Raw genomic sequence first — 21,308 nt, forward strand, 5'->3', positions numbered from 1 at the left:
AACCCAGGTCTCTTGCATTGCAGGCAAATTCTTTTATCATTTGAGCCACCTGGGTGCTAGTGGTAAAAAGAAAAACCTGCCTACCAGTGCAGGAGACGTAAGAGACACAGGTTTGATCCCTGGGTTGGGAAGATCCCCTGAAAGAGGGCATGCCAACCCACACCAGTATTCTTGCCTGGAGAATCCAATGGCAGAGGAGCCTGGCGGGCTACAGTCCTTGGGGTCGCAAAGAGTCGGACATACGTGACTGACTGACTGGGCATGCACACACGCCTACTAGGGAGGGGTGATCATCTCAATTTTATAGTTGAGGAAACTGAGACTCAGGGAGACAATGACCTGCCCAAGGTCCCGCGGCTGGTGGATGGCAGAGCCGAATTTGGACCCAGTCTTTCTAGCTCCACAGTCTGAGGTATTTCTCCTGCCCTTTAAGCATCTCTGCGCTCCATTTCTGAATATGTGTCTCTTGTAGACCTCCAAAGGTTGCCTTCCGTTGTCACACCCCTCTGCTTGTGTGTATGTGTCTATGTGTGTGGTCTTGTTTGTAGCTCCTAGGTATTCATAAGCGTGTCTCCCTCCTTCATAAAGTAAATACACAGCTGTACAGAACGAGGTTTAAAAGTGAACTGCTAACTCAACAGTGACGTCAGTTGTTCCCCAGGAAACCTAACCAGGTGCGGTAAGCCGAACTGGTCTATCTCGAAAATGAGAACCCTGAGGCCCAGGGAAGGGCATCGACACGCCCATGGTCTTAGCCCTACCTGATGGCAGGGCTGGAATTCAGCCCAGGTCTTCTCACCTCAAACCCTGTACTCTTTCCTCCTGACCACGTGGGATTTCCCAATGAGAGGAGGGGTCTTATCACGAGCAATAGAGTGTAGCCGTCAGGAGTGTGCACTCTGGCGTTAGATGTGAGTCTGAGTCCTGGTTCTGCCACACTCGCTAACCTCAGACTCCTCATCTCTAAAATGGGAATTCCTTTTCACAGAGGGTCATTGTGAGGACTGGGTTAAATGACTCACGTGAAGCACATGGCTCAGTGTCTGACATACAGGAAATGCCCCCTGAACGTCAGCTCTTATCATTAGCAGCTTTCTGGAGTCAGCTGAAGCTTGTCCCCTGTCTCACTCCATTCACTGTATCCAAGGCCTTTTGAAATGGACGGACCTTGAAACCGATGGGCGATGCTAACGGTCATAACCTCCCACTGTTTACTGTCTAGGGCCCTGGCACTTTCTCCAGTGGGTGCAAGAGGCTCCAGGGAGAGCTAGTCTTCTAATCTACTGGGGATGTAATAAGTAGTCCCCTCTCAAAGCATCATTTCCCCTAAAATGAGAGAACATAATGGGCCTGTGTTAAAAGAACGGGGAGCGGGAAGGGATTAGTGTCTGGAAAGCATCCGTCTCCTCTGAGAGACGGGCTGTCTGCGCTCCCCAAGTGTGACTGGAGGTCCTGATTCAGACCTATTAACTTTGATGCGGATTACCTCGGGCTGTCTGAGCTCAACCAGGGGCCCGGTTCCCTTGAACAAAGGCGTTGGCTTTCTCATCCTGACGTTGCTGACCTTCGTCTGCTTCCCCTTTTCATTTTCATCCCTTGAGGTGAAGACACTGTGAAGGAAAGAGAAACAAAGAGGAGATCCCTCCTGAAACGGTGGGGCCGTCCCACCCTGGGTCCCACTGTGTCGTGTGGGTCAAGGAGGAGAAGTTGTCCTCCTCCTGATCAGCCTGTCCTGGGCAGCGCCCTGGGGGGCCAGGTCACTTACAGAGAGATAGAAGTTGTTTAGCAATTTGATTTACATTGCTGTTTGAAAAGAAGTGTTTTCACTCCTGGTCTCTGTTCCGAGAGGGGCCATCTGGTCCTGATTCCTCTTATTTCTGTCTCTGCTGAAGCATCCTCGCAGACTCCTTGTGTTTCAAGTGGGGGTTTCCTGGGCCTTCGTCCGATCCCCTGATCCCCTGTTTGCTCTAACAGGGTTCACTGTGTTTATAAAACATCAGCTAACAAGCTGACTTCTTTCTTTTGAAGTTTTATCGTCCCGTATTTTTTTTTTTTTAAAGCCTGAACTGCACTGACAGGATGCTTAGAGGGAGCTGGGGGAAGGGCAGAGGGGCCCGACGTCGACATTTTACCGTGAAAAGTGAGCCGCTGTGTTTCGGGTCCTGAAGTGCCTCGGGTAGCTTGTGTGGTCACCGAAGCGTGGAACATCTGGGGGGAAGAGCTGTGTTTGTGGCCTGGCCACGCAGGCCCCATCGTCTCATTAGTAGGCCAAGCATCTGCCAGAAATTTTGGCTTGAATGGCAAGCTCTGCAAAGGGAAAAACAAAACATGACTGCTTGGCTCCTCTTCTAAGAAAAAACTAAGTTAGACTGTCTTCTGCCCAGAACCGAGCCCACCTCCCTGCCAGCTTCTCCCGTATTTCTTCATCTCTCCCGACCCCAAGCCTGCTGATCTTCCCATGTTACACACAGCATCCTACCAAATAAGTAATATCGGGGAAACAATCCCAGTGTGATGGAGAGAGACCATTTTAATGCCATCCTAGGGTTCCCGCTTCCCTAGAGGCCCCAGACAGGGCGCACAGATGCACAGTCAACGTGGGACCTTCAGCAGAGGGTCACTGTGGCGCAGATAACCACCCTGGCTTTGGGCCCGTGTTCTGGCAGGAACCTCAGTCAGTTCAGCCAAGGTTTCCTGGAGCCGCCATGCCCCCAAGGCGCGGACCTCCTTAGAACTCCTTTGCGCTGCTCCACACTTGCTTTGCCAAGCTGACCTCCCGAAGCAATGATTAATTGATGATGAACTGCCTGGAGGTAGCCCCTCAACAGTTCTTTCTGCTCTTTCTTCCCTGCCTGGACTAGCTTCTGAGAACTTCGGATTCACTTTGCTGGTTCCTGGGTCCCCATCAGACTTATTATGTCTTAGAAACAGGACCGTGACGCCAAGGGCCTCTTGCTGAACTTGGCACCCTCTCGGCTTGCTCCACTAACAGTGCAGATTTATAGATTCAACCTCAAGGGCGCCTCAGAGACAGCTTCAACCCCACGCTGGGGTCCGGGCACTCACGGAACGGGAAATACCTTTACAGGTCTTAGGATAGGAACTGCTGAGTCATTTCCCGTCAAACTGGAAAATTCTCTGGGTCTGGGGAATTATCCTAGCAGCCTAATGGGCCAGAATAATCCTTCTGAGGTCCTGGGATCTGAGGCAGGTCATAAAAATTTATCACTGCTATTATTTTTATCATTTTTAATTAACAGAAACTCTAGCAGGTCATGTGTAAACCATTATTAAGTGGTGTCCAGAGACTGCAAGAGAAGGGATTCTTTGCCTTCCTGTGGCTTTATTAATTCTCCACTTTGCCCCTTTCTTTCATTTTGTTTTCTTTTTATTTCTATTTTTAACCATTTTGTGTGCTTATGTCTGTATTCACGTGTTACGTGTATTTTGGAACCAGTAAGGCTGCAAAGGAAATAGCAAGACATTTATACCAGGAAAGAATGCTTCAAATTAAATTCCTCCCCTTAACCACTGTGTAATCTTGGACAAGTTATTTAACCTCTCTGTGCTTCAGTTTCCTCATCTGTGAAACGAGGGTAACAGTGGTATCTACCGCAAAAGGTTGTTGTTAGGGTTAAATCAGACAATGTATATAAAAGGTTTAATAGCAAGATATAGCATAGAAGAGAGACTCAACACTAATTATTATTGTTACTATTGCTATTATTGTTGCTATGTTTTTAATCCAGTGGTTGCTCCAGACCTTTGATCTTCTTACATACCACTCAAGTAGTTACACTGAATGCCTTTAAAAACCCAGTGAAAGAGCTTTCTTAATAAGCTAGCCCTCAAAATGAACAGCCTGTTCCCAGAATGGTGCTCTTCATAAAGTCTCTGCCCATGTTTATCTGTGACTCTGATACACTCCGGCTAAGTTCCCGACTCTTGTGGAAAAGTCAGATACATTGGGTTATAAAATTTAACTTAATAGATGAAGTAAAAGCACATCTGAACTGTAAATGAGTGCTAACCACAATCTGCCCAAGTCATGCTACTGAATGGCCTGGTAGAGTGGACAGGTTTGAAACAGTTTACAGTTTATACTGTCCTTTCAAAGCCTCAGTATCATTTGGTCTTCATAGCAACCTGAGAGGTAGGTAATTTTACCAAACCTGCTTTCTACATGGAAACCCAAAGCAGATATGTGACACAGCCCTAGTCATAGACCCATTTCAGTTTGTCTTGTGACTTTTGACCTTAGGACCTCAGAGGTCAAAGGCTACTTTATTTCCTCTGCAGCATATGGCTTCCTCATGAGCCCCTGTAAGGAAGAATCTGACCACATTCATAGAAGCAGCTCCATCAACACTCTTAACAACAGCTGCACGATGAGCCCCACCCTGCCCCCGACCTCACCCTCCCCTTCCAGTTGCAAGACAGATAGAGTCCCCTCCCTCCCTCCAGTGCACGGGTGATCTAACAGCTCTTTGGTTGACTAGAGAACACGGACCAGCCGTTTGCCAATTCTGTCTCATCTGTGCTTCTTTTTGCACTTTTCACGTGCACTGGGGCCACATGCTAAGTTAGCCCCTAATACGCTGCTTCTCCTTTTTTCTGTGAAATGCTTTGCGGAGGATTAATGGTCTCTGGTACCTTTGTGTAACTCCGCAACTAAAGCTTTGGTTTAGAAAAATTATTCCCAGGGGCAGGGCTATCACTGGATTCAGAATCAGACAGACCTGTCTTCAGATTCCGCGCTGGAAGTCCTCGTATAAATCATTTACCTCACTGAGAAAACGGAACCTGATGAGGTTTATGAAGCATTTCCTAGCACACTAGCAAAGAGCAGGTAACTCACAATGTTCTCCTCCCTGCTTCCGGGGTGGGGAGGTCTCTTGAGACTGCTTAGGCCTTGGACCCTAAGAGCCCTGTGGGGAGTTGCTTGGTTTTAGCTACAGCTTCGTAGTTCACCACCCGCCACCCCCTCCGCCCCCGACTTGAGGAGAAGCTAAACACAGCCACTGTATGTAATGTTGAATAATCATGGAAATGTTTGCCTGGATGCACTTCCAGACAAATATGTGTGTGGGAAGTGAGGCTTGAAAGTTTGTCTCAATCACCAGAATCTGGGGAAGATGATAAAATCTAAGGGAATTTAAATGCAAAATAAATTATCATTTAAATTAAGGAATTTCTTTATTTTAGTCCCACATTCAAGGAAATAAAACTACATCGTCATGTGGCAAACACAAATAGTTTCTTCTCTGATGATGTTTCGAGTGCCTCCCTTGTGTCTGGCGGTATTCTAGGAGGCGGAGCTACAGAAGGGAACGAAACGAAGTCTTTCTCTCCGTTGTTGCAGTTGTTAGGGACATGTGTCTTCCTCTCTGCACCCTCAAACCAAGAGGTAGCCCCACGTATCCACATTTTACGGGCATGGGAATTGAGACTCAGGAGATAAACAGTTGACCACTGGGCGGAGTCAAGAACCCGGGTCTACTGTTGCTAGAACCATCTGCTTCACTGTTATCAAGTGTTATCAGCACTTCCTTGGGCATCTGGGTCCTTCTCCTCGATCATGTGAAGCTGCTCCAGTGCAAAACATAGCAGTTTGTTTAAAGAAGCCTCCCGCCTGGTTGGTCCAGTACTCACCTGTGCTCTCTCCCCACGTGTCACAGTGGACTGCATGGACCCCACGTGTTCGGGCCGAGGTGTCTGCGTGAGAGGCGAGTGCCACTGCTCTGTGGGCTGGGGAGGCACCAACTGCGAGACGCCCAGGGCCACCTGCCTGGACCAGTGTTCGGGCCACGGAACATTCCTCCCAGACACCGGGCTTTGCAGCTGTGACCCAAGCTGGACTGGACACGACTGTTCTATCGGTAAGTGTAGGGAGAATAAGGGAGCAGCATAGATGGAGGGGGAGGAGGTTTCCACTGTGACCTGTGCACCTTTCCGTCCTGTTCAGGGCCCTGACCCTGACCTTGGTCGTGCAGCAGGTGATTACCCAAATCCCTGAATGCTTTCTTCTTCCTCTGAACTCCAGCCTCAACACCTCTACTCTTAGGTGAACAGAGGATTCATATCTTCACACCATTCCTTTCATAGTAATGGCCTTGAAAGTCAAAGCGTCTCCCCTTAACCACGTTAGTTACAGTAGATACGATTCACTGACTTCTCACATTCGCATTACAGTGGCCATCCTCGAGGCAAGGCCACAGGGAACTGTGTACCTCCCTGAGTCCTGCAGGGATGGGCCTTTGGTTTCACCTCTTCCCCAGGATGAAGTCCAGATTCAATATAATATTTACAGCACTCAGTGTTGTGGCCCCCACCTGCCTTTCTGGTCAGATCCTCTACAAGGTGGAAGTTCCAGGAGGATGGCACACATCTCTTACCCCTACATCCCCGCAATTCACACACCCTTGGCCCACAGCAGCTACCTGGTAAAGACTGATGAGGGAGTGAATGACAAACACACAACTGAGTGTGCTCTGTGTTGTGGTGTTTGGTTCACCCCAGAGTTTACACATGCAAAGTGTAAGGGATAATGTGTGACCACCCTCTGTTCCAGTTCAGTTCAGTCACTCAGTCGTGTCCGACTCTCTGTGACCCCATGAATCACAGCACGCCAGGCCTCCCGCCCATCACCAACTCCCAGAGTTTACTCAAACTCCTGTCCATCGAGTCGGTGATGCCATCTGGCCATCTCATCCTCGGTCGTCCCCTTCTCCTCCTGCCCCCAATCCCTCCCAGCATCAGAGTCCTTTCTGATGAGTCAGCTCTTCGCATGAGGTGGCCAAAGTATTGGAGTTGCAGCTTTAGCATCAGTCCTTCCAAAGAACACCTAGGGTTGATCTCCTTCAGAATGGACTGGTTGGATCTCCTTGCAGTCCAAGGGAGTCTTGAAAGTCTTCTCCAACACCACAGTTCAAAAGCATCAATTCTTTGGCACTCAGCTTTCTTTATAGTCCGAATCTCACATCCATACATGACCACAGGAAAAACCATAGCCTTGACTAGATGGACCTTTGTTGGCAAAGTAATGTCTCTGCTTTTGAATATGCTATCTAGGTTGGTCATAACTTTCCTTCCAAGGAGTAAGCATCTTTTAATTTCATGGCTGCAATCACCATCTGCAGTGATTTTGGAGCCCCCCAAAATAAAGTCTGACACTGTTTCCACTGTTTCCCCATCTATTTCCCATGAAGTGATGAGACCAGATGCCATGATCTTAGATTTCTGAATGTTGAGCTTTAAGCCAACTTTGTGGAAAACATTGTCCTCTTTCACTTTCATCAAGAGGCTTTTAGTTCCTCTTCACTTTCTGCCATAAGGGTGGTGTCATCTGCATATCTGATTCTGCATCTCCTAGAAATCTTGATTCCAGCTTGTGCTTCTTCCAGCCCAGCGTTTCTCATGATGTCCTTTGCATAGAAGTTAAATAAGCAGGGTGACAATATACAGCCTTGATGTACTCCTTTTCCTATTTGGAACCAATCTATTGTTCCATGTCCAGTTCTAACTGCTGCTTCCTGACCTGCATACTGGTTTCTCAAGAGGCAGGTCAGGTGGTCTGGTACTCCCATCTCTCTCAGAATTTTCCACAGTTTATTGTGATCCACACAGTCAAAGGCTTTGGCATAGTCAATAAAGCAGAAATAGATGTTTTTCTGGAACTCTCTTGCTTTTTCCATGATCCAGCGGATGTTGGCAATTTGATCTCTGCTTCCTCTGCCTTTTCTAAAACCAGCTTGAACATCAGGAAGTTCACGGTTCACGTATTGCTGAAGCCTGGCTTGGAGAATTTTAAGCATTACTTTACTAGCATGTGAGATGAGTGCAATTGTGCAGAAGTTTGAGCATTCTTTGGCATTGCCTTTCTTTGGGATTCAAATGAAAACTGACCTTTTCCAGTCCTGTGGCCACTGCTGAGTTTTCCAAACTTGCTGGCATATTGAGTGCAGCCCTTTCACAGCATCATCTTTCAGGATTTGAAATAGCTCAACTGGAATTCCATCACCTCCACTAGCTTTGTTTATAGTGATGCTTTCTAAGGCCCACTTGACTTATTTATACTCAGATGATTTAACTGAAATGCACCCCATTGTTTTTAGTCATAAGTATTCTAGATTTGTTAAAGAGTATATCATTACCTTTAACTATCTAGGTGAGAAGTTAGATTGAAGTTAGCTGTGGGTATTGATCAATTTCTTCACCCTAAATCACCTCCCCCACTGCACCACACTGTTTAAACAAAGTGAAGGTCAGATCAGCTCATCGTCTTGTATACTACCAGTTTTGGTAGTGGTCAGGAAAGATGGTTGACACCTTTGTAAAGATGAGATCCTGCGCAGCATTCATGCCTTTGGGATACTTGGAGTTCCCTTTCCCCACTGAATGGAGAACTGATGTTTAAAATGCAGTCTAAGGGTCTTCCCAGGTGGCTCAGAATTCGCCTGCCAGTCTTGGAGCTGCAGAAGTTGTGAGTTCCATCCCTGGGTCAGGAAGATACCCTAAAGGAGGAAATGGCAACCCGCTCTGGAATTCTTGACTGCAGAATCCCAAGGACAGTGGAGCCTGGCAGGCTGTAGTCCATAGGGTCGCAAAGCATCAGACATTACCGAAGCGACTTAAGCACACTCGCAGGCATAAGCACACACATGCAGTCTAATTTGGACTTTGTTTGCAGAGCTCATGTAAAGACATCACAAATGCAGATGCATGGAGTCTTAGGAATAATTTTTTTATATAGCTCTGTTTATAGCAATGTAATGAATGTTCCTTTTATAGCTACACTGGGTTGTATCGTTCATTATATGGCCACAGAGCTAATTTATGATAGAAATATAACCGTCCATGCATTGTTAATCCCCAGTGAAACTCCACAGAATCTGATGGAGGCAGATTTAACTTTGAATGAGATCACTAAGGATTCTTTTCGTTGGCCCTTTGGAGGGAGAGAGAAGATCCCACTGAAAGGGACTTGAATACAGCTGTGGGGGCCCGTCTTCCTAAACTCTGTGCCTCCTGCTCCCCACAGCTGGTATCAAGCACAAGGTCTCCAATCTGAGGCACGGAGCTCCGTGCGCTAAGAGGAGTCCCAGAGTCTGACGGCCGTGAGTTCAAATGCCGACCCTGCTACCTACTAGTTGTAACTTTGGGCAGGTGGCTTCACCCCTGCAAGCTGTAAAATAGGGATAACGAGAGTACCTACCTCACGGGGTTAGTATTTGGGAAATCATTATTCAGAGGATTATTTAAGATAATGCATACAAGCAGTTAGCACGCTACTCAGCCCTTGATATGGGCTCAGTTAAGGTTAGCTATGTTACGGGTATGATTAAAACACGCGTGGGTGAGAGCCCTCGATATTAACAGAGACATTTGAGAGAGGCAAGATGACATGTGGCCTTTGAGAAAGGCGGATGATAGTTTTTAAATCTCTGACCTATAACTGACTAAAACAGCGTCATGATTGCCACAAGGCTGGGGGTTTAAAAGATGACTTCAGACTTCCCCTCTCCCCTTGCAGTAGCGGTAACAATTTGTTTGTTGAGTCCTTCACAGCATACAGAGATCACTCTACCTTTCTCTTTTTCATACACACACACAAACCACATACACACAGAGAGAAGCAGCAATAGCTGGTGAGGCAGAGTGACAGGTATGGTATGGTCCCCATCCTCACACTGAGGCTCAGCAACTTACGTGAGGCGCCCAGCGGGAGCTGGGAGTCCAAGCCCAGCCTGGCCTCTGCTGCCCAGCACCCCGCACCGCTTCCCATGGCCATCACTTCTCTTTGGACGCCACTTCCCGACAGATGCTGGTTTGAAGGCTAGTGAAACTGGCGTTGCCGGTGGTTGTCCCTCCCTTCTGTCCCAGCCATACCTGCCTGGGCTCCGTCCTGGCTCTGCACATGCTAACTGCCTGACCTTAGCAAGGGATTTGACTTTTTTTTTCCTTTGACCATGCTGTGCATCATGAAGGATCTTATTTCCCTGACCAGGGATCAAACCGGCACGTGCTACATGGGAAGTACAGTCTTAACCACTGGGCCACTGGAAAAGGACTTGATGTGACTGTCTCTCCCTTATAAAACATGGAGATAGTACCGTACCTGCCTCAGAGGGCCATGTGGGGATGGAGCTGTGCAGTGCAGGTGCGCACAAGAACAGCGCCTGCAGAGGGGACACTTCATGGTGCCTCCTCCCTCCCTCCCATCGGCACTTTCACCGAGTGGAAGCTGTTTGAAAACGATGGAGTTTGGGCCCTAAAACTAAGGAGGGCAGGCCTCACTGAGCAGATGCCCCATGACCGAGGGACTGCCTTTGTTGTGCTCAGGGTGTTGGCCACAGGGCCATGAACAGGCATTGAACTTTGTTTCGAGGGACCCGGTCCCCCCTAGTTGAGTGGCTTCAGGAAGTCGCTTCACCTCCCTGACCCTAAGTTTCCTTTTAGGTAAATTACCTATGAGCTTATTGTACATATTCAGTGAGAAAGCGCAGGGAAAATGGTTAGCACGTGGTTGGCACAACTCAGACCCCTGACAGGGGTAGCTCAAGTCATGCCATTTGTGTTATTTGCTCTGGGCACAGCAGGACCAAACAGGCACTGCCCGGAGCCCTTCCATCAGGAGCTGCAGGCCAGGAGACGCATCCTGAAGGACTGGCTCTAGGTGGTGGGGCTAGCAGAAGTGAGCCCCCGCTGTCTGGCCCCCTGAGGAAGGAGAACCCATCTCTTGCCTGAGATGAGTGTCTTGCCTGTTTGGCACAGAGAACAGGATTTAATGAAAGCAGCTTAAATCAACATGCCCTGCACTCAGCAACTAGCCTGTAATGCAATGTGAGCTGACAAGTTTCCCAGCACTTCAGTTAGGTTTGTGGAAACAGTGAAGTCAGATTTTATACAAGTGTTTACTCAGGCCCCTGGGTTCTCAGCAGCTTGGCTTGCCATTTCGTCTCAGAAATTCCCCCTTAATTCCTGCCTCATTGCTGTGGTCCTTCCTCCTGACAAACCATATAAGATAACTGTTTAAATCGATCCCTGTGGCCTGGAAGAGCACACGTTATGTCCCAGCCCCTCCCCCAACACACCTCCATCCTCAACTCTGGGCCCAGTGGGACTTTACTGCCTCAGTCTTTGGGAACAGTTGTTATGATGGTTGTGATGGTGATGATGGTGATGATGGTAGTGGTTGTGATGTTGGTGATGGAGGTGTTAGTGGTGGTGATGGTGATGATGGTGTTGATGAAGGTGTTGGTGGTAATGGTAGTGGTTGTGGTGATGGTGATGGTGATGATGGTGTTGATGGCAGTGTTAGTGGTTGTGATGGTGATGATGGCGATGGTGTTGATGGAGGTGTTAGTGGTGGTGATGGTAGTGGTTGTGATGATGGTGATGATGGCAGTGTTAGTGGTTGTGATGGTGATGATGGTGATGGTGTTGATGGAGGTGTTAGTGGTGGTGATGGTAGTGGTTGTGGTGGTGATGATGGTAGTGGTTGTGATGGTGGTGATGGTGATGATGGTGTTGATGAAGATGTTAGTGGTGGTGATGGTGATGATGGTGTTGATGGAGGTGTTAGTGGTGGTGATGGTAGTGGTTGTGATGGTGGTGATGGTGATGATGGTGTTGATGGAGGTGTTAGTGGTGGTGATGGTAGTGGTTGTGATGGTGTTGATGGTGATGTTAGTGGTTGTGATGGTGATGATGGTATTGATGGAGGTGTTAGTGGTGGTAATGATAGTGGTTGTGATGATTGTGATGGTGATGATGGTGTTGATGGCGATTTAGTGGTTGTGATGATGGTGGTGATGGTGCTGATGAAGATGTTAGTGGTGGTGATGATGGTGATGGAAGCGTTAGTGGTGGTGATGGTGATGATGGTGTTGATGGAGGTGTTAGTGGTGGTAATGGTAGTGGTTGTGATGGTGGTGATGGTGATTTAGTGGTTGTGATGGTGATGATGGTGATGGTGTTGATGGAGGTGTTAGTGGTGGTAATGGTAGTGGTTGTGGTGATGGTGATGGTGATGATGGTGTTTATGGCAGTGTTAGTGGTTGTGATGGTGATGATGGTGATGGTATTGATGGAGGTGTTAGTGGTGGTGATGGTAGTGGTTGTGATGGTGGTGATGGTGATGATGGTGTTGATGAAGATGGTAGTGGTTGTGATGATGGTGATGGTGATGATGGTGTTGATGGCAGTGTTAGTGGTTGTGATGGTGATGATGGTGATGGTATTGATGGAGGTGTTAGTGGTGGTAATGGTAGTGGTTGTGATGATGGTGATGGTGATGATGGTGTTGATGAAGATGGTAGTGGTTGTGGTGGTGATGATGGTGTTGGTGGAGGTGTTAGTGGTTGTGATGGTGATGATGGTGATGGTGTTGATGGAGGTGTTAGTGATGGTGATGGTAATGGTAGTGGTTGTGGTGATGGTGATGATGGTGTTGATGGCAATGTTAGTGGTTGTGATGGTGATGATGATGATGGTATTGATGGAGGTGTTAGTGGTGGTGATGGTAGTGGTTGTGATGGTAGTGATGGTGATGATGGTGTTGATGAAGATGGTAGTGGTTGTGATGGTGATGATGGTGTTGGTGGAGGTGTTAGTGATGGTGATGGTAGTGGTTGTGATGGTGATGATGGTGTTGATGAAGGTGTTAGTGGTGGTAACGGTAGCAGTTGTGATGATGGTGATGGTGATGATGGTGTTGATGGCAGTGTTAGTGGTTGTGATGGTGATGATGGTATTGATGGAGGTGTTAGTGGTGGTGATGGTAGTGGTTGTGATGGTAGTGATGGTGATGATGGTGTTGATGAAGATGGTAGTGGTTGTGATGGTGATGATGGTGTTGATGGAGGTGTTAGTGATGGTGATGGTAGTGGTTGTGATGGTGGTGATAGTGATGATGGTGATGATGGTATTGGTGGTTATGGCAGTGGTTGTGATGGTGGTGATGGTGATGATGAGGATGGTAATGATGAGGTTAGTGATGATAATGGTGATGATGAGTGCTACTGCTATTGTGTTACAAATGGGAAAGAGCTGGAGAGAGGAAATGACTTTCTCAGAGTAACTCAGCTAATCTGTGGTAGAGTTTGAGTTAAGTGTAGGCCCTCTAAGTCCTCACCTCTTACATCAAGCCTTATTTCTATCCAAAGAGGTTTCTTTGCAATTAGTCTTGTCTTTTCCCCTGAGAAGCCACAGGATGAAGCATTAATTAAAGAGTCATTGGTCTGTTAATGCTCACCATGTACCAGCTACTGAATTAAGTGCTTTTCAACCATGATTTTGGTTAGGGTTCATAAGAACCCTCTGATGTCAGTATTATAGTTTCATTTTCCAGATAAGGAACCTGAAGCTCAGAGCTGAGTTAAGTTCCTTACCAGCACCCCCTCATTTGTAAGTGGTACAGCACAGAGTCAACCCAGATCCAGCTCCAAGGCCTCTCCTAAGCTCCTCTGTGTGCTGAGAGATGTATTATACATGCACCTCTCTTGCCAAACCGTCTGCCCTATGAAGGCAGGGTCTGTGGTTCTCCCTTGGGCACAGCCTGAGAGCCAGCAGGTTCTAGTGCTTGCTGAACAAGTGACTCATGCAGGGAATTATCAAAGAAGAGCGAGGAGTTTCCTCTCAAGGCTCTGCCCAAGGAGATCCCAGCACACTACCAGCCAGACAGTCTAATCCCTTTGACAAGAGCTCCACCACCCCCCACGCCCCCAACACATACACATTACACTCGGCAAAGCTAAAACCAAGTCCCTGGGCCCCTTCTCACTTTCCAGACCTAGCTCACATTCATCTCACTCATGCGCAGGGCCAGCCAGGCAGAACCCATCCTGGACAAGAATGGCATCATTTCACCTCCTTCCAGCCCTCTTCCCCAGGGAGCAGCCCTGCAGGGCTGGATGCCTCCTCAGTTTTGCATAAAGGGGTACAGTGAGCAGCCCCGCTGAGCAGAAGGATTCCCTCCCTACCCCATCCCACCCCCAAGTGATTTAGTTAGCTTTTCAGCCTCTTGGCTCAGAGCTGCTTCCTAAAAGGGGAGGAATTTAACCTCTTTTGAGATGGTCCTTAAAATTGGAAAAGCCTACCTTTCTTTCAGAGCCTAACAGCTCCTAAGGAAGATTTCAGGCTCTGCAGCATTTTCCAGAATACCATTTCCAATTCAATCCCTTAAACCCATCACTTGCCCCTTTGCTGGCTCTCCCTCGTGTCTTCCTTCCCCGACACCCTAGCCCAGTCATCTCAGTCCTCAGCCTCATAAATTCATTCCTCATTTCCACTGCTCTGTGGGCTCACTCCAGTCTTGTCTTCCATAAATGACTTTTATTTGAGAGGGCCCTCTCGCTACATTTTATTCCTTTGGGTTTCTGGCTCATAGAAGCAGTACATGGCAGAGATTCGGATTGTAAAATGCTCATGCTGGTGGTTTATGATTCTTATCATTTCATTGCAACTGAGTTTCATGGAATAACAGGTGGGGATCTTTTAGAGATTCAGTGGTATGGATTTGGTGGTAGCATGTACACTCAGAAAGAATTGCATGGGATTTGGAGTGGGACCAAGCTAGATTTTTTAAATCCACCTTATCCAAAGAATATGGCTAATGATACCTGCCTTTCAGGGCTGCTTTTCAAATTAGCTTTAATTTGTACATATAAAAAGCTTGGCATGGTGGCTGGCACTCAGCACTCAATGAATGAAGTATTAATGTATATTTTTAGAATGCATGATTAAAGCTAAATTAGCCAAATAGTCCTTTGACACTAACCATTGAAGTCTGAGGGAAGTTTATATGCTGAAGGTTTGAAGCCAAACCTTGACTGGAGTCTGTAGGAGCTTGAACACCTCACTTTCTTTCTCAGAAGCTTGGTTTCCTTGTGGTTCCTGAAACCGTCTACCCTCGGCTTCCCCCAGCCCCTGCCCCACTCTGATCATCAAGTCTAAACGAGGGGTGGCTAAGATGCCAACACGTTTATCCCTAGACCCCAGCACAAGGGCGCCAGGGTGCTAGCATCGGGCTCTACTCAGGGACTGGGCCGAGAGAGGAGCACAGCCCCCACAGAGCATCCCAGCAGAGCTCCAGCGGCCACCCACTGCTGAGAGGCACACCCGTCCGCTCCATCCTCTTGCGGTCCTTCCTGGCCTCCCCGTGTGCTGGGCCTCAAGGATCTGCACTCCGCAGGCCCTGCACTAGTGCTTGGCCTGGGCATCAAGGCTTAGCCTTCCTCAGGCCATTCAGGAGGCAGTACCTAGTCATACAGCGTTAAGACCTCTGACCGACATGTGTGCGGCGGGGTTGGGGTGCACGAGGGCGGGCATGTGCGCTCGGCCACAAGGGGGCCAGGGAAGAACCTGGGAAGGTCCTCCTCGAGATGGAGACCTGTAAGCCAGACGGCAGAGGGGGCCGAAGCGGGGCTCCCTGGGGCAGAGGAGAGGAGGCCTATGCAGGCAGGGGGGGCACATGCACAGAAGCACAGACTGGTCCTTCCTCTCCTGACTGGAGACTAGGAGCCCCGGGGGTGGACGGTGAAGTGAGGCCAGAGGGGCAGGCAGGGTCCCAGTTACGGAGTCCACTGAACGTCCTGCTGTAAATCTCAGTGTGAAAATGGTTTCAGTTCACAATGAAGATTTTCCTTGCAGACTCCACGTTGAGGCTCTTTCTCGAACTCTGTCAGTGCAACTTAGCCTAGGTCCGATGTCAACTCACAGGGACTTTCTAGAATTCGAACTAGAGCCTCTGAGTTTCAAATTTCTTCTCTAATACTGTCCTCCTCTACCAAAGAGAAAAGAAAAACAGAAAGCATAATTAATAACAATAATGACCAGATAGATACAGATCAGAAAAGCTCTGTTACCAATTAAGTCACAGTGACAGTAAAATAAGCCCAATGCTTTAAAAAAATAAGCTGAAAGTAGCAACAGAGTTTAAAAAAAAAAATAAAGCTCTAAACATAGCAGTTGCAGTACTAAATTTTGAAAAAGGTAATTCAATTTTATTTACGAGGCAAACTATAATTACGTTTAGATTTGAGGGAACAGAATTTAATTCTTATTAATGACAGAAAGACTGAGTGAAATGCTTTAATGCCAGAGAAATTGTCTTCTGTTCATGGATGGGAGAGAAAATTAGATTCAGTGTGGAGCATTCTCCCCTGTTACAGGTCTCATTTGTGTAGCAGGAATTGTTCCCGCTCTGAGAAGCATCAGCTTCTCAGCCCAGAAAGCACAGGACTGACATCCAATTAAACATCAAAAGGAAATGGTCGGGCTGGGCTATTTCTGTATAGGTATGTTATACGAGGGGAAGCCCAAGGTTAGAATTTCACCCAAGGAATCATATCCGTTGAGACTTGACATTTGCTGCGCCCCTTCCCAACAGTCTAAAATCGAAGTTCAGAATAGTAAATATTCGAGAAGCTGACAGTGAAGCAGAGAAAGCAGAGGGTATGTGGGAAGGAGGCAGAGAAGAGCCCACCAGTTGTCTGGGAAGTAGTTTGGATGCTTAGACGCAAGGAGATGGTCAGTTCCTAAAATTTAACCAAAGACAGGGAAATTGGACCCAAAGAGGTGTGCTGCTAAATACTGCCAGAAGTAAAGTTTGATAAACCGGAAGCTGGCAGCTTAGTAATTTAGAATTTTTCCCAACAGCCCGGGAACATTTTCGTTCACAATTTGAGCCCTTCAGTATCCAGATATAAGCCCTCCTGAAATTGGGCTTCAGAATTAGGTTTCTGTTTGGATGCCCAAGCTGATGACCTTGTACAGAATCTCTAGCTGCCTTCCTGAATCAAACTGCTGGTATGGTAGCTTGTAATTTTAAAATACTGACTATTCTTTGAATGGATATTTTATTTACATATTGCAGAGCTTCTCCGTGTATGTGCTTCATGATTTATTTGAACAACAAATACATAAGCCTCTGACATTGCAGACAGTGTTATTCTCTGGAAACCAGGGTTCAGGGAGCTTGAGTGACTTTCCCAAAGGCACTTTGGAGAAAAAAAGGATTCAGATCCTCCTTCTCTGGGTTCAGAGCCCACGCTTATCCCCTGGATAACTCTGCCATTGGCTGTTACCAAGGTTGACTCAGACAGTAAAGAATCTGCCTAAAATGTAGAAGACCTGGGTTTGATCTCTAGGTCGGGAAGATCCCCTGAAGAAGGAAATGGCAACCCACTCCAGTATTCTTGCCTGGGAAACCCCATGGCCATGGAGACTGTCAGGCTACAGTTCATAGGGCTGCAAAGAGTTGAACATGACTGAGTGACTAACACTTTCCCCTTTCTTCTAAGATTTACACTGATACTGTCTGCGGATCATGTATCAGGTTGACAAGGTGCCACTTCATTTGGTGACACTGCATAAATTGGATCACGACCAGTACAGACCTGGTGATACTACCAGGGTTCGGGAAAAGAGCAGTTGCTTTCAGCTGGGGTGATCAGAGTGGCTTCTTGGAGGAAGTGAGATTTAAGTTGGGGATGGAGGTTAGATTTGAGTTGACAGAGATGGAAGAAAGGCTAGCACTTTGCAGCAGCCCATTGTGGAAATAAAGATTTGCAGCAGGTACATAGATGAGACAGATCGTGGCTTTTTCTAGGAAAGAGAAGTGGTTTGCAGTAGCTTGCTGCTGCTCTTTTATCACAGCGTCATGTCTGACTCCCGTGACCCCGTGGACTGTAGCCCGCCAGGCTTCTCTGTTCATCAGACTTCCCAGGCAAGAATACTGGAGTGGGTTGCCATTTCCCTCTCCAGGGGATCTTCCCAACCCAGGGATTGAATCTGCATCTCCTGCATTGTCAGGCAGATTCTTTACCACTGAGCCACCTGGGAAGCTGAAACTTGGAGTATTTGTGGCAGTAGTGAGAGGAATCAGAGGTGAGGAAGTTAGCAGGCATCAGATCATGAATGGCCTTGAAAGAGTGTAGATTTCATCTGTCAGTGGAAGCCACTGGGACGTTTCAGGCAGATCTGCGACATGGTCAGGTTTGGCTTTAGCAAGCTTTCTCTAATTTTGGCATGCAGTTGGAGGTGCCTAGGGGACTTCCAGGAGGAGGTGATCAGGACAGAGTTAGATGGATGAGCACATGACTGGATGGAGAGGCAGGCCTTCACAAAAGCATGTCAGGGCTGGAGGTCTCAACACCAGATGTCTCTCAGTTTACCTACTTGGGCCCTTTCACGCAGGCGTTGTTTCAGCCCCAGCTAAAAATACATATCCCAGTCACCGGTTTTGGTGTCTCTGCTCTCCAGTCCTGGCTTGTTATCCTTCAGCTAAGTCAGACTGTCTGAAGGCCTCCCCTGTGCTAGCTTTGAACTCCCCTAATCAGGAAGCCAGAATAGCCTCCAATTAAGATGAGTAGTTCCTACTCCCTGCGATAGGTGCTTCACAAAGCTTGAAATTCTGGTCCTGGGAGAATAGATTGGAGACTGGTCTGCACTGACATACTGGAATCCACTTTTCTGCTTGGTTTGAGAGCTTTCCGAGCTCCCTGAGTGAGGTGAAAGGCCGTGTGCTCTCCAAGGCTCGTTAGCTTCCTGCCGTCTAGACCTGGGAGCCGAGGTGGCGCTTGGAGGAGCTCTGCCTCTGCCGTGACAGGGACAGAGGGCGAGAGGCACAGGAGAGTGACTTGGCTTTGGCCTCAATGTCAAAAGGAGACTAATTACTGTGAAGGAGTCAGACGCCCTTTTCCTGTGCCTCCCTCCCTTCTGGCTGCTTCCTGAAACCTGCGCTGAGACGAAAAAGCCATCTGCCCAATTCTGTGGGGGAGGGAAGGAGGGAGAGAGATGCTATATTTGAGCCAAATCATTCAAAATGCGGGGATTTCTGGCCTGTGGAAGAGAAGGTTAAATTGCAATTAGCCTACTGTGTGCCAGGCATGGTGGCCAGCTTTATGCCCATTTATACACCTAGATAGACTTGAGTTCCTTGAAGACAGAAGTAATTTAATACCATTTCTGAATCCCCAGCATCGAAGGGTGCCTGTCACATAGTAGATGCTCAATATATTTTCAGTTTTCAGATTCTGTCTTTACTGCTGTTTTAGAAATGACAAAAATAAGACTCAGCTACGTGTAATGTTTGTTGCCTGGAGCTGGGAAGTATCAGAGCTGACTTTGATACCCAGCTTGCCTGAATCAAGGCCTCTGTCCTGTGCAAAATCACAGAGCCTTGAATAGTTACATGGAGTACCCTGCCTCAGGGCACTGGAACCTGGCAGATGCAGTCTAAGGATACATTTTCTATATCAGACTCAGTGTGGGATGCAGAGACTAATCTGATGATGGGAGGGTTCTGGAGGCAACACAGGCAGACTGATAACTCTGATAAAGAAAGGCTTGCATAGAGTGCTTTGGGAAGGCAGGAGATGAAGCCCCTTCCAGTTGGGAAATTGGAAGGCAGCTTCAAGGAAGAGGTAGCCTTGGAGCCAGAGTTCAACATGTGAAGACTAGGGGGAAGGAGCACCTGGACCATGGAAGCAGCCTGTCCAGAGGCACAGAGGAGAGGCCGCAGAGCGGTGAGCCCACCCCCTCTGTTAGCCACTTGGCTGGCCCCGTACCTGAGCAATTCCTAAGGCAGCCGTCAAGCGCTTGCTCAAGTACCACCCTCCATGTCACTCTGCACTTCTGTATTTGGCCCATGTTGTCCACAGGATGGTTAGAGGATCTCTAAGATAACTTCTCCTTCCAAGGAGTAAGCATCTTTTAATTTCATGGCTGCAATCACCATCTGCAGTGATTTTGGAGCCCAAAAAATAAAGGCTGACCCTGTTTCCACTGTTTCCCCATCTATTCGCCATGAAGTGATGGGGCTGGATGCCATGATCTTAGTTTTCTGAATGTTGAGCTTTAAACCAACTTTTTCACTCTCCTCTTTCACTTTCATCAAAAGGCTTTTTAGCTCCTCCTCACTTTCTGCCATAAGGGTGGTGTCATCTGCATATCTGAGGTTATTGATATTTCTCCCAGCAATCTTGATTCCAGCTTGTGCTTCTTCCAGCCCAGCGTTTCTCATGATGTACTCTTCATATAAGTTAAACAGGGTGACAATATACAGCCTTGACATACTCCTTGTCCTATTTGGAACCAGTCTGTTGTTCCATGTCCAATTTGCTTCCTGACCTGCATATAGGTTTCTCAAGAGGCAGGTCAGGTGGTCTGTATTCCCATCTCTCTCAGAATTGTCCACAGTTTATTGTGATCCACACAAAGTCAAAGGCTTTGGCATAGTCAATAAAGAAGAAATAGATGTTTTTGAACTGTGGTGTTGGAGAAGACTCTTGAGAGTCCCTTGGACTGCAAGGAGATCCAACCAGTCCATTCTAAAGGAGATCAGTCCTGGGTGTTCTTTGGAAGGACTGATGCTAAAGCTGAAACTCCAATACTTTGGCCACCTCATGCAAAGAGTTGACTCACTGGAAAAGACTCTGATGCTGGGAGGGATTGGGGGCAGGAGAAGAGGACGACAGATGATGAGATGGCTGGATGGCATCACTGACTCGATGGACATGAGTTTGAGTGAATTCCAGGAGTTGGTGGTGGGCAGGGAGGCCTGGCATGCTGCAATTCATGGGGTCGCAAAGAATCAGACACGACTGAGCAACTGAACTGAACTGAACTGAAGATGCCTTCTCACGCTCTGACTGTGAAAACTGCCCTTCTAAGTTTTCCTCCTCTTTTTCTCTCTTACCCCTAAACCCACCTAAAGGCAATTCCCTGGCCACGTCCAAGCCACTTCTTGCCCAGCATCTCCTGGCTCACCCTCCTTTTCATCCATTTCCCCCTCGGTCCTTCATCTCCAGCTGCCTTCTTCCATCACTCTCAGCTCCCCATGTCTGCACCTATCTTCCACATCCCCCTTGCAAAACCCAGGGTTATTCCAGCTACTCACTGTCCCTGATCTTATGGCCGGGCCTCAGAGCGCCACAACCCAAATCACAGCCTGCTCATGCCCTTTAGCCTCTCCTGAGCCCTTCCAGCTGCAGTTCATCCTGAACTTTGCGAGTTCTTGTGCTCAGTCCCCAAGGGGCTCTTTCAAATGTCCACATCTCTCCATCAGCATCCTGCTCAGTGGAGGTTCCTCCTTCACTGAGAATCCCGAGGCCATGGATTAACGCTCTCTCATCATCCTCGCCTGTGCCCTGCACAGGTCTCTGCCGCTCACCTATCCCGAGGGCACGAGGCGCAGGAAGCCTAGCCTTCTGATTAGGCTCCACGTCCAGGCCTCTCCAGTTCTTGAGAGGCACCACAGTTGCCCACCCCTCACCTTGCTTTCCCCAGTATATCTTCAAACTGCA

The 21,308-nt window shown here is 47.9% G+C and overlaps 1 protein-coding gene across 10 annotated transcripts in view; it reads left to right on the plus strand.

Moving 5' to 3' along the window:
- Positions 1-21,308, plus strand: part of TENM4 (teneurin transmembrane protein 4) — an 849,352-nt gene that overhangs the window by 687,707 nt on the left and 140,337 nt on the right. For all 10 annotated transcript variants that reach the window (XM_060403943.1, XM_060403939.1, XM_060403940.1 and 7 more), the window contains one exon: positions 5,679-5,879. In XM_060403943.1, coding sequence (XP_060259926.1) covers positions 5,679-5,879 — 201 coding nt within the window. The remainder of the gene's footprint in view (positions 1-5,678; positions 5,880-21,308) is intronic.

This window comes from Ovis aries, chromosome 21 (assembly GCF_016772045.2).
Source record: "Ovis aries strain OAR_USU_Benz2616 breed Rambouillet chromosome 21, ARS-UI_Ramb_v3.0, whole genome shotgun sequence".
NCBI classification, from domain to species: domain Eukaryota; kingdom Metazoa; phylum Chordata; class Mammalia; order Artiodactyla; family Bovidae; genus Ovis; species Ovis aries.